The 16,626-nt window shown below is 41.1% G+C and overlaps 1 protein-coding gene across 2 annotated transcripts in view; it reads left to right on the top strand.

Moving 5' to 3' along the window:
- The first annotated feature begins 10,608 nt into the window (after positions 1 to 10,608).
- The window catches only part of LOC133543490 (tetratricopeptide repeat protein 39C-like), a 42,705-nt gene continuing 36,687 nt past the window's right edge, over positions 10,609 to 16,626 (top strand). For both annotated transcript variants that reach the window (XM_061888077.1, XM_061888076.1), the window contains exon 1: positions 10,609 to 10,972. In XM_061888077.1, coding sequence (XP_061744061.1) covers positions 10,839 to 10,972 — 134 coding nt within the window. In that variant the 5' untranslated portion in view covers positions 10,609 to 10,838. The remainder of the gene's footprint in view (positions 10,973 to 16,626) is intronic.

Genomic DNA, 16,626 nt, shown 5'->3' with positions numbered 1-16,626 from the left:
CTGACATTGCTTAACACGACAAGTAATGAATAATCCATCCATCCATCCATTTTCTACCACTTATTTTAATGAATAATTCCACTTGTAATCACAGTGTTAAAAAATAACGTTCAAAATATAAAACATTCTCATGCGTTTTTAATCCATCCATTCATTTTCTACCGCACCTGTTCAAGAAGTTGTGTTAATGGTAAGAAGTTATTTATTTATTATTGGTTATTGTGGGGCTTGCCCTCCTGGGGGTTCTTCAGACCACCAAGCACCGACATGAGAGCCTGTTTCAGGGTTACAATATTGTTTTATTTTTCAATAAGTCTCTCAGTTGCTTTCCAGCAATTGTCTTTTTTTTTGAGTAGATAACAAGGGGCCATCCACGCACCTGTCACTGATTTTGAGGCCGATCCTGGAAACACCCCGCTTTGCTGCAGGTCCGCAGGCCACCCCCCCCCCCCCTCCCACACACACACACAGTTAGCTTCAGAATAACAATATTATTACAAAGAATAAGAGACTTATTATACTGTAGAAATGTTGGTCTTACTTAAAAATGCACGCGTTTAATTGTGTTCAGTGTTAAAAAAAATATTATTTGGCTCTTATGTAAATACTTTTTAAGATATTTGGCTTGTTGGCTCTCTCAGCCAAAAAGATTCCCGACCCCTGCTTTAGACCCAGATGTGGCTCTTTTGATGACTGCACCTGCCAAAAAATATAAAACAAAGACGCAAAAACGGAAATGACATTTTTAATAACATCGTTATTCGGAAGCCCACTGATGATAAATAAAATACTTCTTACCATTATTGTGACTTCTTGAACAGGTGTGGTAGAAAAACAAAAGGATGGATTAAAATACATGAGAATGTTTTATATTTTGGACTCTATTTTTAACACTGTGTTTACCAGCGGAATTATTCATTGCTTATCATGTTAAGCAATGTCAGCCAAGAATTATCTGAGAGCCAGATGCAGTCAAAAGAGCCACATCTGGCTCTAGAGCCATAGGTTCCCTACCCCTGCTCTAATGTTACATAAAAATGCACACATTTAGTTGTATTCAGTGTTAAAAAAATATTATATGGCTCTCACGGAAATACATTTTAAAATATTTGGCTTCCATGGCTCTTTCAGCCAAAAAGGTTCCCGACCCCTGATTTAGTGGAATGCAGACTCCATCTACTGCAGGGGTCTCAAACACGCGGCCCGCGGGCCAATTGCGGCCCACGAGACGTTATTTTGCGGCCCCCACCTTAATATGAAAGTTTAATATTAGTGCGGCCGGCGAATTTTATATGAATGGCGCTTGACAGCGTTGTGTTAATTGGGTCCCAAATGGCTCTTTCAACGTTCTGGGTTGCCTACCCCTGCATTAGTGGAAAAGCGGCAAATGAGTGAAAGCGACAGAGACGTTGCCATGGAGACGAGGGTTTTCTAACCTGCCTGGCTGCAGTCACACCTGTCCTCGATAACCTGGACCAATTCAAACCGTTATTTTATTTTATTTTTTTTTTTTAATTTGCACATTGTTTGTATGTAGGAAAAGCGGACGTGATGCAAGGTTGTAGAGAAGGCTAAAGGAAGTGCCATTACAACAATATTGTTGTCCGGGTGGAAATCGGGAGAAATTTGGGAGAATGGTTCCCCCGGGAGATTTTCAGGAGGGGCAATGAACTTCGGGAGTCTCGGGAGGGTTGGCGAGTATGAGGATTAGCGGTGTTAGAGCGGCATCGCCGCCATATAATACCGACAGGCCAACTCTAATTTTTAATTTGATATTGCCTCAAGGGCCAAATGAAATTACACGGCGGACCCATGATTTAGTGGAAAGCAGACTCTATCTACTGCAGGGGTCTCAAACACGCGGCCCGCGGGCCAATTGCGGCCCATGAGACGTTATTTTGCGGCCCCCACCTTAATATGAAAGTTTAATATTAGTGCGGCCGGCGAATTTTATATGAATGGCGCTTGACAGCGTTGTGTTAATTGGGTCCCAAATGGCTCTTTCAACGTTCTGGGTTGCCTACCCCTGCATTAGTGGAAAAGCGGCAAATGAGTGAAAGCGGCAGAGACGTTGCCATGGAGACGAGGGTTTTCTAACCTGCCTGGCTGCAGTCACACCTGTCCTCGATAACCTGGACCAATTCAAACCGTTATTTTATTTTATTAATTTTTTTAAATTTGCACATTGTTTGTATGTAGGAAAAGCGGACGTGATGCAAGGTTGTAGAGAAGGCTAAAGGAAGTGCCATTACAACAATTTTGTTGTCCGGGTGGAAATCGGGAGAAATTTGGGAGAATGGTTCCCCCGGGAGATTTTCAGGAGGGGCAATGAACTTAGGGAGGGTTGGCGAGTATGAGGATTAGCGGTGTTAGAGCGGCGTCGCCGCTGTATAATACCGGCAGGCCAACTCTAATGTTTAATTTGATATTGCCTCAAGGGCCAAATGAAATTACACGGCGGGCCAATTTTGGCCCGCGGGCCAGAGTTTGACACCCATGATCTAGTGGAACGCAGACTCCATCTACTGCAGGGGTCTCAAACACGCGGCCCGCGGGCCAACTGCGGCCCACGAGACGTTATTTTGCGGCCCCCACCTTAATATGAAAGTTTAATGTTAGCGCGGCCCGCAAGTTTTATATGAATGGCGCTTGGCAGCTTTGTGTTATTTGGGTCCAAAATGGCTCTTTCAACGTTCTGGGTTGCCTACCCCTGCATTAGTGGAAAAGCGGCAAATGAGTGAAAGCGACAGAGACGTTGCCATGGAGACGAGGGTTTTCTAACCTGCCTGGCTGCAGTCACACCGCGACACCTGTCTGTCAGTAATACCGTCAGTAATAACATTCCTCGATAACCTGGACCAATTCAAACCGTTATTTTTAAAAAAAAAAGTTTATTTATTTGCATTGCCTCACATTTCTTAATTCTCTTTTTGTTCATTTAGATTTTGATTTTATTTTGTGTGGAAAATAAAAATAAAGACATTTAAAAATATTTTTTTTAAAAAATATTTTCTTCCGGCCCACGAGACGCTATTTTGCGGCCCCCACCTTAATATGAAAGTCTATTGTTAGTGTGGCCCGCGAGTTTTATATGCATGGCGCTTGACAGCGTTGTGTTATTTGGGTCCAAAATGGCTCTTTCAACGTTCTGGGTTGCCTACCCCTGCATTAGTGGAAAAGCGGCAAATGAGTGAAAGCGACAAAGACGTTGCCATGGAGACGAGGGTTTTCTAACCTGCCTGGCTGCAGTAATACCGTCAGTAATAACATTCCTCGATAACCTGGACCAATTCAAACCGTTATTTAAAAAAAAAAAAAAAAAATTTAATTTGCATTGCCTCACATTTCTTAATCCTCTTTTTGTTCATTTAGATTTTGATTTTATTTTGTGTGGGAAAAAAAAAATAAAGACATTTAAAAATATTTTTTTTAAGAAATATTTTCTCGCGGCCCATAAGGCGTTATTTTGCGGCCCCCACCTTAATATGAAAGTTTAATGTTAGTGTGGCCGGCGAATTTTATATGAATGGCGCTTGACAGCGTTGTGTTATTTGGGTCCAAAATGGCTCTTTCAACATTCTGGGTTGCCTACCCCTGCATTAGTGGAAAAGCGGCAAATGAGTGAAAGCGACAAAGACGTTGCCATGGAGACGAGGGTTTTCTAACCTGCCTGGCTGCAGTAATACCGTCAGTAATAACATTCCTCGATAACCTGGACCAATTCAAACCGTTATTTTAAAAAAAAAAAGTTTATTTATTTGCATTGCCTCACATTTCTTAATTCTCTTTTTGTTCATTTATATTTTGATTTTATTTTGTGTGGAAAATAAAAATAAAGACATTTAAAAATATTTTTTTTAAGAAATATTTTCTTCCGGCCCACGAGACGTTATTTTGCGGCCCCCACCTTAATATAAAAGTCTATTGTTAGTGTGGCCCGCGAGTTTTATATGAATGGCGCTTGACAGCGTTGTGTTAATTGGGTCCCAAATGGCTCTTTCAACGTTCTGGGTTGCCTACCCCTGCATTAGTGGAAAAGCGGCAAATGAGTGAAAGCGACAAAGACGTTGCCATGGAGACGAGGGTTTTCTAACCTGCCTGGCTGCAGTAATACCGTCAGTAATAACATTCCTCGATAACCTGGACCAATTCAAACCGTTATTTAAAAAAAAATAATAATAATAATTTGCATTGCCTCACATTTCTTAATCCTCTTTTTGTTCATTTATATTTTGATTTTATTTTGTGTGGAAAATAAAAATAAAGACATTTAAAAATATTTTTTTTAAGAAATATTTTCTCGCGGCCCACAAGACGTTATTTTGCGGCCCCCACCTTAATATGAAAGTTTAATATTAGTGCGGCCGGCGAATTTTATATGAATGGCGCTTGACAGCGTTGTGTTAATTGGGTCCCAAATGGTTCTTTCAACGTTCTGGGTTGCCTACCCCTGCATTAGTGGAAAAGCGGCAAATGAGTGAAAGCGACAGAGACGTTGCCATGGAGACGAGGGTTTTCTAACCTGCCTGGCTGCAGTCACACCTGTCCTCGATAACCTGGACCAATTCAAACCGTTATTTTATTTATTTATTTTTTTTTAATTTGCACATTGTTTGTATGTAGGAAAAGCGGACGTGATGCAAGGTTGTAGAGAAGGCTAAAGGAAGTGCGATTACAACAATTTTGTTGTCCGGGTGGAAATCGGGAGAAATTTGGGAGAATGGTTCCCCCGGGAGATTTTCAGGAGGGGCAATGAACTTAGGGAGGGTTGGCGAGTATGAGGATTAGCGGTGTTAGAGCGGCATCGCCGCTGTATAATACCGGCAGGCCAACTCTAATGTTTAATTTGATATTGCCTCAAGGGCCAAATGAAATTACACGGCGGGCCACTTTTGGCCCGCGGGCCAGAGTTTGACACCCATGATCTAGTGGAACGCAGACTCCATCTACTGCAGGGGTCTCAAACACGCGGCCCGCGGGCCAACTGCGGCCCACGAGACGTTATTTTGCGGCCCCCACCTTAATATGAAAGTTTAATGTTAGCGCGGCCCGCAAGTTTTATATGAATGGCACTTGGCAGCTTTGTGTTATTTGGGTCCAAAATGGCTTTTTCAACATTCTGGGTTGCCTACCCCTGCATTAGTGGAAAAGCGGCAAATGAGTGAAAGCGACCGAGAGGTTGCCATGGAGACGAGGGTTTTCTAACCTGCCTGGCTGCAGTCACACCGCGACACCTGTCTGTCAGTAATACCGTCAGTAATAACATTCCTCGATAACCTGGACCAATTCAAACCGTTATTTTAAAAAAAAAAAAGTTTATTTATTTGCATTGCCTCACATTTCTTAATCCACTTTTTGTTCATTTAGATTTTGATTTTATTTTGTGTGGAAAATAAAAATAAAGACATTTAAAAATATTTTTTTTAAGAAATATTTTCTTCCGGCCCACGAGACGTTATTTTGCGGCCCCCACCTTAATATGAAAGTTTATTGTTAGTGCGGCCCGCGAGTTTTATATGAATGGCGCTTGGCAGCTTTGTGTTATTTGGGTCCAAAATGGCTCTTTCAACGTTCTGGGTTGCCTACCCCTGCATTAGTGGAAAAGCGGCAAATGAGTGAAAGCGACAGAGACGTTGCCATGGAGACGAGGGTTTTCTAACCTGCCTGGCTGCAGTCACACCGCGACACCTGTCTGTCAGTAATACCGTCAGTAATAACATTCCTCGATAACCTGGACCAATTCAAACCGTTATTTTTTTTAAAAAAAAGTTTATTTATTTGCATTGCCTCACATTTCTTAATTCTCTTTTTGTTCATTTATATTTTGATTTTATTTTGTGTGGAAAATAAAAATAAAGACATTTAAAAATATTTTTTTTAAGAAATATTTTCTTCCGGCCCACGAGACGTTATTTTGCGGCCCCCACCTTAATATGAAAGTCTAATGTTAGTGTGGCCCGCGAGTTTTATATGCATGGCGCTTGACAGCGTTGTGTTATTTGGGTCCAAAATGGCTCTTTCAACGTTCTGGGTTGCCTACCCCTGCATTAGTGGAAAAGCGGCAAATGAGTGAAAGCGACAAAGACGTTGCCATGGAGACGAGGGTTTTCTAACCTGCCTGGCTGCAGTAATACCGTCAGTAATAACATTCCTCGATAACCTGGACCAATTCAAACCGTTATTTAAAAAAAAATAATAATAATAATTTGCATTGCCTCACATTTCTTAATCCTCTTTTTGTTCATTTATATTTTGATTTTATTTTGTGTGGAAAATAAAAATAAAGACATTTAAAAATATTTTTTTTAAGAAATATTTTCTCGCGGCCCACAAGACGTTATTTTGCGGCCCCCACCTTAATATGAAAGTTTAATATTAGTGCGGCCGGCGAATTTTATATGAATGGCGCTTGACAGCGTTGTGTTAATTGGGTCCCAAATGGTTCTTTCAACGTTCTGGGTTGCCTACCCCTGCATTAGTGGAAAAGCGGCAAATGAGTGAAAGCGACAGAGACGTTGCCATGGAGACGAGGGTTTTCTAACCTGCCTGGCTGCAGTCACACCTGTCCTCGATAACCTGGACCAATTCAAACCGTTATTTTATTTATTTATTTTTTTTTAATTTGCACATTGTTTGTATGTAGGAAAAGCGGACGTGATGCAAGGTTGTAGAGAAGGCTAAAGGAAGTGCGATTACAACAATTTTGTTGTCCGGGTGGAAATCGGGAGAAATTTGGGAGAATGGTTCCCCCGGGAGATTTTCAGGAGGGGCAATGAACTTAGGGAGGGTTGGCGAGTATGAGGATTAGCGGTGTTAGAGCGGCATCGCCGCTGTATAATACCGGCAGGCCAACTCTAATGTTTAATTTGATATTGCCTCAAGGGCCAAATGAAATTACACGGCGGGCCACTTTTGGCCCGCGGGCCAGAGTTTGACACCCATGATCTAGTGGAACGCAGACTCCATCTACTGCAGGGGTCTCAAACACGCGGCCCGCGGGCCAACTGCGGCCCACGAGACGTTATTTTGCGGCCCCCACCTTAATATGAAAGTTTAATGTTAGCGCGGCCCGCAAGTTTTATATGAATGGCACTTGGCAGCTTTGTGTTATTTGGGTCCAAAATGGCTTTTTCAACATTCTGGGTTGCCTACCCCTGCATTAGTGGAAAAGCGGCAAATGAGTGAAAGCGACCGAGAGGTTGCCATGGAGACGAGGGTTTTCTAACCTGCCTGGCTGCAGTCACACCGCGACACCTGTCTGTCAGTAATACCGTCAGTAATAACATTCCTCGATAACCTGGACCAATTCAAACCGTTATTTTAAAAAAAAAAAAGTTTATTTATTTGCATTGCCTCACATTTCTTAATCCACTTTTTGTTCATTTAGATTTTGATTTTATTTTGTGTGGAAAATAAAAATAAAGACATTTAAAAATATTTTTTTTAAGAAATATTTTCTTCCGGCCCACGAGACGTTATTTTGCGGCCCCCACCTTAATATGAAAGTTTATTGTTAGTGCGGCCCGCGAGTTTTATATGAATGGCGCTTGGCAGCTTTGTGTTATTTGGGTCCAAAATGGCTCTTTCAACGTTCTGGGTTGCCTACCCCTGCATTAGTGGAAAAGCGGCAAATGAGTGAAAGCGACAGAGACGTTGCCATGGAGACGAGGGTTTTCTAACCTGCCTGGCTGCAGTCACACCGCGACACCTGTCTGTCAGTAATACCGTCAGTAATAACATTCCTCGATAACCTGGACCAATTCAAACCGTTATTTTTTTTAAAAAAAAGTTTATTTATTTGCATTGCCTCACATTTCTTAATTCTCTTTTTGTTCATTTATATTTTGATTTTATTTTGTGTGGAAAATAAAAATAAAGACATTTAAAAATATTTTTTTTAAGAAATATTTTCTTCCGGCCCACGAGACGTTATTTTGCGGCCCCCACCTTAATATGAAAGTCTAATGTTAGTGTGGCCCGCGAGTTTTATATGCATGGCGCTTGACAGCGTTGTGTTATTTGGGTCCAAAATGGCTCTTTCAACGTTCTGGGTTGCCTACCCCTGCATTAGTGGAAAAGCGGCAAATGAGTGAAAGCGACAAAGACGTTGCCATGGAGACGAGGGTTTTCTAACCTGCCTGGCTGCAGTAATACCGTCAGTAATAACATTCCTCGATAACCTGGACCAATTCAAACCGTTATTTAAAAAAAAAAAAAATTTTTAATTTGCATTGCCTCACATTTCTTAATCCTCTTTTTGTTCATTTAGATTTTGATTTTATTTTGTGTGGAAAATAAAAATAAAGACATTTAAAAATATTTTTTTTAAGAAATATTTTCTTCCGGCCCACGAGACGTTATTTTGCGGCCCCCACCTTAATATGAAAGTCTATTGTTAGTGTGGCCCGCGAGTTTTATATGCATGGCGCTTGACAGCGTTGTGTTATTTGGGTCCAAAATGGCTCTTTCAACGTTCTGGGTTGCCTACCCCTGCATTAGTGGAAAAGCGGCAAATGAGTGAAAGCGACAAAGACGTTGCCATGGAGACGAGGGTTTTCTAACCTGCCTGGCTGCAGTAATACCGTCAGTAATAACATTCCTCGATAACCTGGACCAATTCAAACCGTTATTTAAAAAAAAAAAAAAAAAATTTATTTGCATTGCCTCACATTTCTTAATCCTCTTTTTGTTCATTTATATTTTGATTTTATTTTGTGTGGAAAATAAAAATAAAGACATTTAAAAATATTTTTTTTAAGAAATATTTTCTCGCGGCCCACAAGACGTTATTTTGCGGCCCCCACCTTAATATGAAAGTTTAATGTTAGCGCGGCCCGCAAGTTTTATATGAATGGCGCTTGACAGCGTTGTGTTATTTGGGTCCAAAATAGCTCTTTCAACGTTCTGGGTTGCCTACCCCTGCATTAGTGGAAAAGCGGCAAATGAGTGAAAGCGACAAAGACGTTGCCATGGAGACGAGGGTTTTCTAACCTCCCTGGCTGCAGTCACACCTGTCCTCGATAACCTGGACCAATTCAAACCGTTATTTATTTATTTTTTTATTTTTTTATTTGCATTGCCTCACATTTCTTAATCCTCATTTTGTTCATTTATATTTTGATTTTATTTTGTGTTGAAAATAAAAATAAGGACTTTTTTTAAAGAAATATCTTTAAAAAATGCATCCGATGGCACCCAGGTAAATTGAGTTTGACACCCCTGTTTTTAAGCATTTTTTTGACATCTCTAGTTTTAAGGTATTTTGGGGTTCATTGAGTGAGGTTAGCTAATTTTACTTATTTTGGAAAGTCTTTACAAGCCACATTTTCTTGTTCTATTGACAGATCAATTTGCTTTGTTCGAATAAAAATACAATTTTTGTATTTTTGTATTCTTGTTTTTGAACGCTGGCTTTTTGCAGTCTAGTGTGTTTACTATTTTATTTAAGGACTCAATTGGAATAATAAACATATGTTTAATGGACCCTCAATCAATCAATCAATGTTTATTTATATAGCCCCAAATCACAAATGTCTCAAAGGACTGCACAAATCATTACAACTACAACATCCTCGCAAGAACCCACAAAAGGGCAAGGAAAACTCACACCCAGTGGGCAGGGAGAATTCACATTCAGTGGGACGCCAGCGACAATGCTGACTATGAGAAACCTTGGAGAGGACCTCAGATGTGGGCAACCCCCCCCCTCTAGGGGACCGAAAGCAATGGATGTCGAGCGGGTCTAACATGATACTGTGAAAGTTCAATCCATAGTGGCTCCAAGACAGCAGTGAGAGTCCCGTCCACAGGAAACCATCTCAAGCGGATCAGCAGCGTAGAGATGTCCCCAACCGATACAGGCGAGCGGTCCATCCTGGGTCCCGACGAGCGGTCCATCCTGGGTCTCGACTCTGGACAGTCAGTACTTCATCCATGGTCATCGGACCGGACCCCCTCCACAAGGGAGGGGGGGACATAGGAGAAAGAAAAGAAGCGGCAGATCAACTGGTCTAAAAAGGAGGTCTATTTAAAGGCTAGAGTATACAAATGAGTTTTAAGATGAGACTTAAATGCTTCGACCCTAAGATTTTTTTTTTTTGTTAAAATCAAGCCAAGACATTTTTTTTGTGTGTGTTGCCATTTTTTTAATGAGAGTGTGTGTTTTTTGTCTCGTCTTGTCTTGTCTCATAGTATTGTTAGTGTATAGGAGTTTTTCTTGTTCTTGTTTAGTGAGTATTTTACTTGTATTATATTGATTATGTTAAATGTGGAATGAGTGAGAGGGGTTGGGATATTATAAGCATCTGCTTCATCCAACCCCTTTTCAAGCCTTGCATTAATATCTCTGCCAAAATGTAAAAAAAAAACTAAAAAAAAACCTGTGTTTATTTGTACTGTGCAGGTTTGAAATAAATATTTCAATTCAATTTAGTAAAAGTATCGAAATACTTCATATTGGTATCGGCGCCTATGATGCCAGGTATCGCCCAGCGCCTCCTTGCGTGCGTCATGACGCAACGCGTCACGTGTGGAGCAGCCTGGCCTGAGGGGGGAGGGGGAAGCTGCGTGTTGTGATGACGTAATGCCCCGGATGCTGCGTGCGCCGCGATGACGTAATGCACCGGATGCTGCAGGACGAAGGGGGGAAAGTGATGGAGGCGAGGAAGGTGGAGGAGTGAGGAGTTGTCATCCCCTTTTACACGATCTTCGGCCCTTTCCCAGGTGGAGGACTTTCTCTCCGGAGTTCCAAGAAGGTGCCATCGGAACCAATGCGGCTTGGATCCCAATCACCACCATCATCATCATCACCGTCACCATCATCACCGCCCTGACGAGCAATGGCGGGCCCGGAGCAGCAGGTGGAGGAGGAGAAGGCCGAGCGCATCGATGACGCCGAGCTGGCGCTGCAAGGCATCAACATGCTGCTCAACAACGGCTTCAAGGAGAGCGACCAGCTCTTTCGGAGATACAGGTACGGCCTGCGCATGCGCGTGCCCCATCGTTATCAGTGTGCGCAAAAAACGATTGGCTCGATGACGTCACGTACGGAGAGAATGGGAGGAGCCTCCCGTTTGCAAACTTTATTGACATTGTTTTGGAGTTGTAAAGAAGTTCATATTAGGGGTGGGCAATATCGCAAATTTGGGTATCGATACCGATCGCCGATACCGATACCGGAAGTATCGTCATCTGGTGGGGGGGCTTCGGGGTATCGATACTTTTGAAAAACAAATTTGTACTTTTGCCTTTATTAATTGATTATGATAATAATACAACACAGGACAAGGATTTAAGTCAAAAAATAGTCGTACACATTTATAAAACGTTATATTAACATAAATGCAAAAAATAAATCTTAAATAAATCCTAAAGAAATGCAAAAACAAAAATAAATACACTACGTCAATAATACTTGCATATACTAAAAAAAAAATACCTTAAAAATAAATTAAACGAAGAGCCCGAAACCCAGAATAAAAAAGTGCACTGTTATCAGAGGTGGGTAGAGTAGCCAGAAATTGTACTCAAGTAAGAGTACTTTTACTTTAGAGATTTATTACTCAAGTAAAAGTAAGGAGTAGTCACCCAAATATTTACTTGAGTAAAAGTAAAAAGTATGTTGGGAAAAAACTACTCAAGTACTGAGTAACTGATGAGTAACCTGATTACGGCAACAAATAATGCACAAATACATAAAAATAGCAATGAGCAAATTCATAGCCAGGAATATCTCTTAAGCAACTAAAACCATAATATATATTAAATAATAATACATTAAAATAAAAAAAATAAGGCAAATTGAGCCGCAAACACTTAACAGCACCATAGACTCAGTAGCCATTCATCGATTGATTGATTGATTAAAACATGTATTAGTAGATTGCACAGTACAGTACATATTCTGTACTATTGACCACTAAATGGTAACACCCGAATAAGGTTTTCAACGTTAATCAATTACTTAATAAATGACCAAGTCGAGGTGATCTACCTCATATATACATACACACATATCATATATATATATGTATGTATATATACGTATACATACAGTATATAATTTATAGTTATTTTGCCGTTTTTGTTGACATGTTAAAGGTGTTTTAATGAATATACATGCATGTTTAACATATAGATTCCTATCTTTCATGAAGACAAGAATATAAGTTGGTGTATTACCTGATTCTGATGACTTGCATTGATTGGAATCAGACAGTATAGTGATGATAACGTCCACGTTTTCAAATGGAGGAGGAAAAAAGTTCCTCTTTTCTGTCTAATACCGCATGAAAGTCGTTGGTTTTTGGCATCTTATTTGTCCAGCTTCCATATTCGTTTTTATACACTTTACAAGAAATACATTGGCGGCAAACTCCGTAGCTTGCTAGCTTGTTTGCGCTGGCTTTCGGAGACTCTTATTTTGTTAGCGCAGGCGCGATGGAGCGGCGCTTTTATTGTGAAGACAGGAACTGTGCGATCAGTCTTTAGGCTTTTGACGGGAAGTATGGTTGAAATAAAAAGTGTCTTTTTTCCTTTACACTTTTGATTGATTGAAACTTTTATTAGTAGATTGCACAGTACAGTACATATTTAGAACAATTGACCACTAAATGGTAACACCCCAATACGTTTTTCAACTTTTTTAGGTCGGATTCGACGTGTGACGGTCACGTGACCGCCTGGTTTTGTTGGATTGGTCCAACGTCACCAGTGACTGCATTTGATTGGTGAAACGCAGGTATGCGTAGATCCTACTTTCAATGCGTGTCTGACAAAATCAAAACAAACAAAGCGTGCATTAACGGATCGATAAAAAAAAGTAGCGAGTAGCGAGCTGATTGCAGATAAATGGAGCGGAGTAAAAGTAGCGTTTCTTCTCTATAAATATACTCAAGTAAAAGTAAAAGTATGTTGCGGTATAGCTCGGTTGGTAGAGTGGCCGTGCCAGCAACCTGAGGGTTGCAGGTTCGATTCCCGCTTCCGCCATCCTAGTCACTGCTGTTGTGTCCTTGGGCAAGACACTTTACCCCCCCCCCCCCCCCCGCTCCCAGTGCCACCCACACTGGTTTAAATGTAACTTAGATATTGGGTGTCACTATGTAAAGTGCTTTGAGTCACTAGAGAAAAGCGCTATATAAATATAATTCATTCATTCATTGCATAAAAACTACTCTTAGAAGTACAATTTATCCCAAAAATTACTCAAGTAGATGTAACGGAGTAAATGTGGCACGTTACTACCCACCTCTGACTGTTATCAAAACAGTCAAATGGAAATATATAATTAAATGTGTAAGTCAAAAAAGAAGATAGCTTAAATAAGAATACAAAAAATATATAAAAAGAAAAAAACAAACACACACACACACACACAGGTCATTATAACGTGTCTAACATCATATCCATGAATTAAACACCAATACAACTTTATTTTCAATAGATAATGCAGGCTCGGGTCCCTCCCCGTTCACAGAGGACTGGGCTGTCCCGTTCACTTGTAATGATCTGTTGATTGTGTTCATCCATCCATCCATTTTCTACCGCTTATTCCCTTTCGGGGTCACGGGGGGCGCTGGCGCCTATCTCAGCTACAATCGGGCGGAAGGCAGGGTACACCCTGGACAAGTCGCCACCTCATCGCAGGGCCAACACAGATAGACAGACAACATTCACACTCTAGGGCCAGTTTAGTGTTGCCAATCAACCTATCCCCAGGTGCATGTCTTTGGAAGTGGGAGGAAGCCGGAGTACCCGGAGGGAACCCACGCATTCACGGGGAGAACATGCAAACTCCACACAGAAAGATCCCGAGCCTGGATTTGAACCCAGGACTGCAGGACCTTCGTATTGTGAGGCAGACGCACTAACCCCTCTGCCACCGTGTGTTCATATTTATGTTATTTGCTCAGGCCACCCTTGTTCACAAACACTAAGACATCAGTGAGTCTTGTAATCCCCTCCAAATGACACAGTCGCGGCTGAACTCAAATGCGCTGAGAAAAGAACGAACCATTTTATTAAGTGATTCAGTTCGTTCACTCAAATGATTCGTTCGAACGAACAAATCGTTCGCGAACGACCCATCACTAGGGAGAAGGGTGGAGTGGTGAGGAGCGCTGCGCTGCGCTCACTTTTTTTTTAAATCGGAGTGATTCGCTTGATTTGGTGAAGTATCGATACCATCACGCCAGTATCGATACGATACCGATGCTCGCCAAGTATCGATACTATCGATACTTGGTATCGATACGCCCAGCCCTAGTTCACATAAAACTGACATCTTGCAAAGCAAGAACATCCCCATGTTGGCTTTTTTTCCCATACATGATCTATATTTGATAGCACTTTAGTACGGGGGACATATTCACCATGAATTAATTGCTCATTGACATGCAAATTAGTTACATTTTGGCTCTTTAAGGCCTACTGAAACCCACACGGTCTGATAGTTTATATATCAATGATGAAATATTAACATTGCAACACATGCCAATACGGCCGGGTTAGTTTACTAAATTACAATTTTAAATTTCCCGCGGAGTTTCTTGATGAAAACGTCGAAAAATGATGACGGCACCACTTTTCATCGCATAATTACACAGTAATTTGGACATCTGTGTTGCTTAATCTTTACCAATTTGTTAAATTAATAATGGAGACGTCAAAGAAGAATGCTGTTGGTGGAAAGCGGTGTATTGCAGCTGCCTTTAGCACCGAGACACAGTTTGTTATGTGGGCCTACCAAGGATGTCGTAGTGGTTTGTGTTGTGGTTTGTGCAGCCCTTTGAGACACTAGTGATTTAGGGCTATATAAATGAACATCGATTGGTTGATTGATTGAGACACAGTTTGTTGTGAAGCTTTACTGTGGAACAGAGCGGTCAAGCGAACATGTTTCTCTACGTCAACCAGCATGTTTTTGGATGGGAAAATTGTGATGTATATCTTACCGGAGACATCAGTGGATTATGCGTCCTCCTGCTGTAGCTGTCAAAAAAGGCAGCTGTGATCTTGACTCCTCGGCTTCTCTCTGAGACACTGGCGTGTTCACCGCAGACATCCGACTTTCAGGTATGTTATTACAATCTCACTAAAACAGTATTAAAACAATAAGCAGATAAGGGATCTTCCAGAATTATCCTAGTAAATGTGTCTAATAACATCTGAATTGCTCCCACTGCCCTCGTTGTTTTTTTTCTTTTTTTTCTAGTCCTTCACTCTCACTTTCCTCATCCACGAATCTTTCACCCTCGCTTAAATTAATGGGGAAATCGTCGCTTTCTTGGTCCAAATCACTCTCGCTGTTGGTGGCCATGATTGTAAACAATGTGAGGATGTGAGGAGCCCTCACACCGGTGCTACTTCCGGTACAGGCAAGGCTTTTTTATTAGCGACCAAAAGTTGCGAACTTTATCGTCGATGTTCTCTACTAAATCCTTAAAAAAATATGGCAATATCGCGAAATGATCAAGTATGACACATAGAATTGACCTGCTATCCCCGTTTAAATAAGAAAACCCACTACTACCGACAACGTAGTCTGATAGTTTATATATCAATGATGAAATCTTAACATTGCAACACATGCCAATACGGCCAAGTTAGTTTACTAAATTGCAATTTTAAATTTCACGCAAAGTATCCTGTTGAAAACGTTGCGGTACGATGACGTGTATGTAGCGGACATTTTGTTCCAGCCCGATCCCAGCTATAAGTCGTCTGCTTTAATCGCATAATTACACAGCATTCTGGACATCTGTGTTGCTGAATCTTTTGCAATTTGTTCAATTAATAATGGAGACGTCAAAGAAGAAATGTGTAGGTGGGAAGCGGTGTATTGTGGCTGCTTTTAGCAACACAAACACAGCCGGTGTTTCATTGTTTACATTCCCGAAAGATGACAGTGAAGCTTTACTATGGAACACAGCGGTCAAGCGAACATGATTCCCTACCACATGTCAACCGGCAGGTTTCGGTGAGAAAATGGTGGTATTAAGTCGGCTCTTACCATAGTTATGAGCAGAGAGCTTGCGCCGTGCCTCGCCTCCTGCAGCTGCGGACTCTGTTGCCTCCTCCCACCGGCCGCCCCCGACCATCGGATGCTTACACCGTGGAGGAGGAGGGAAAAAAAATAATCCCAGCCCTGGCTGCCTTGCCTCGTCGAGAAACGTGGCTTCCATCGAAGACACTGGCGGTCACCAATATATAGATTTTTTTGATTCAACGCGATTCTCGATTCAAAAATGATATTTTTCCGATTCAAAAGGATTCTGAATTCATTCAATACATAGGATTTCAGCAGGATCTACCCCAGTCTGCTGACATGCTAGCAGAGTAGGAGATTTAAAAAAAATAAATTTATAATTGTAAAGGGCAATGTTTTATCAACTGATTGCAATAATGTAAATTTGTTTTAACTATTAAACGAACCAAAAATATGACTTATTTTATCTTTGTGAAAACATTGGACACAGTGTGTTGTCAAGCTTATGAGATGCCATGCAAGTGTAAGCCACTGTGACACTATTGTTCTTTTTTATTATTTTTATAAATGTCTAATGATAATGTCAGTGAGGGATTTTTAATCACTGCTATGCTGAAATTATAACTAATGTTGATACTGTT

This window comes from Nerophis ophidion, linkage group LG26 (assembly GCF_033978795.1).
Source record: "Nerophis ophidion isolate RoL-2023_Sa linkage group LG26, RoL_Noph_v1.0, whole genome shotgun sequence".
Lineage (NCBI taxonomy): Eukaryota > Metazoa > Chordata > Actinopteri > Syngnathiformes > Syngnathidae > Nerophis > Nerophis ophidion.
The sequence above is the reverse complement of the archived record's forward strand: the minus strand, read 5'-3'. Positions and strand labels throughout refer to the sequence as shown.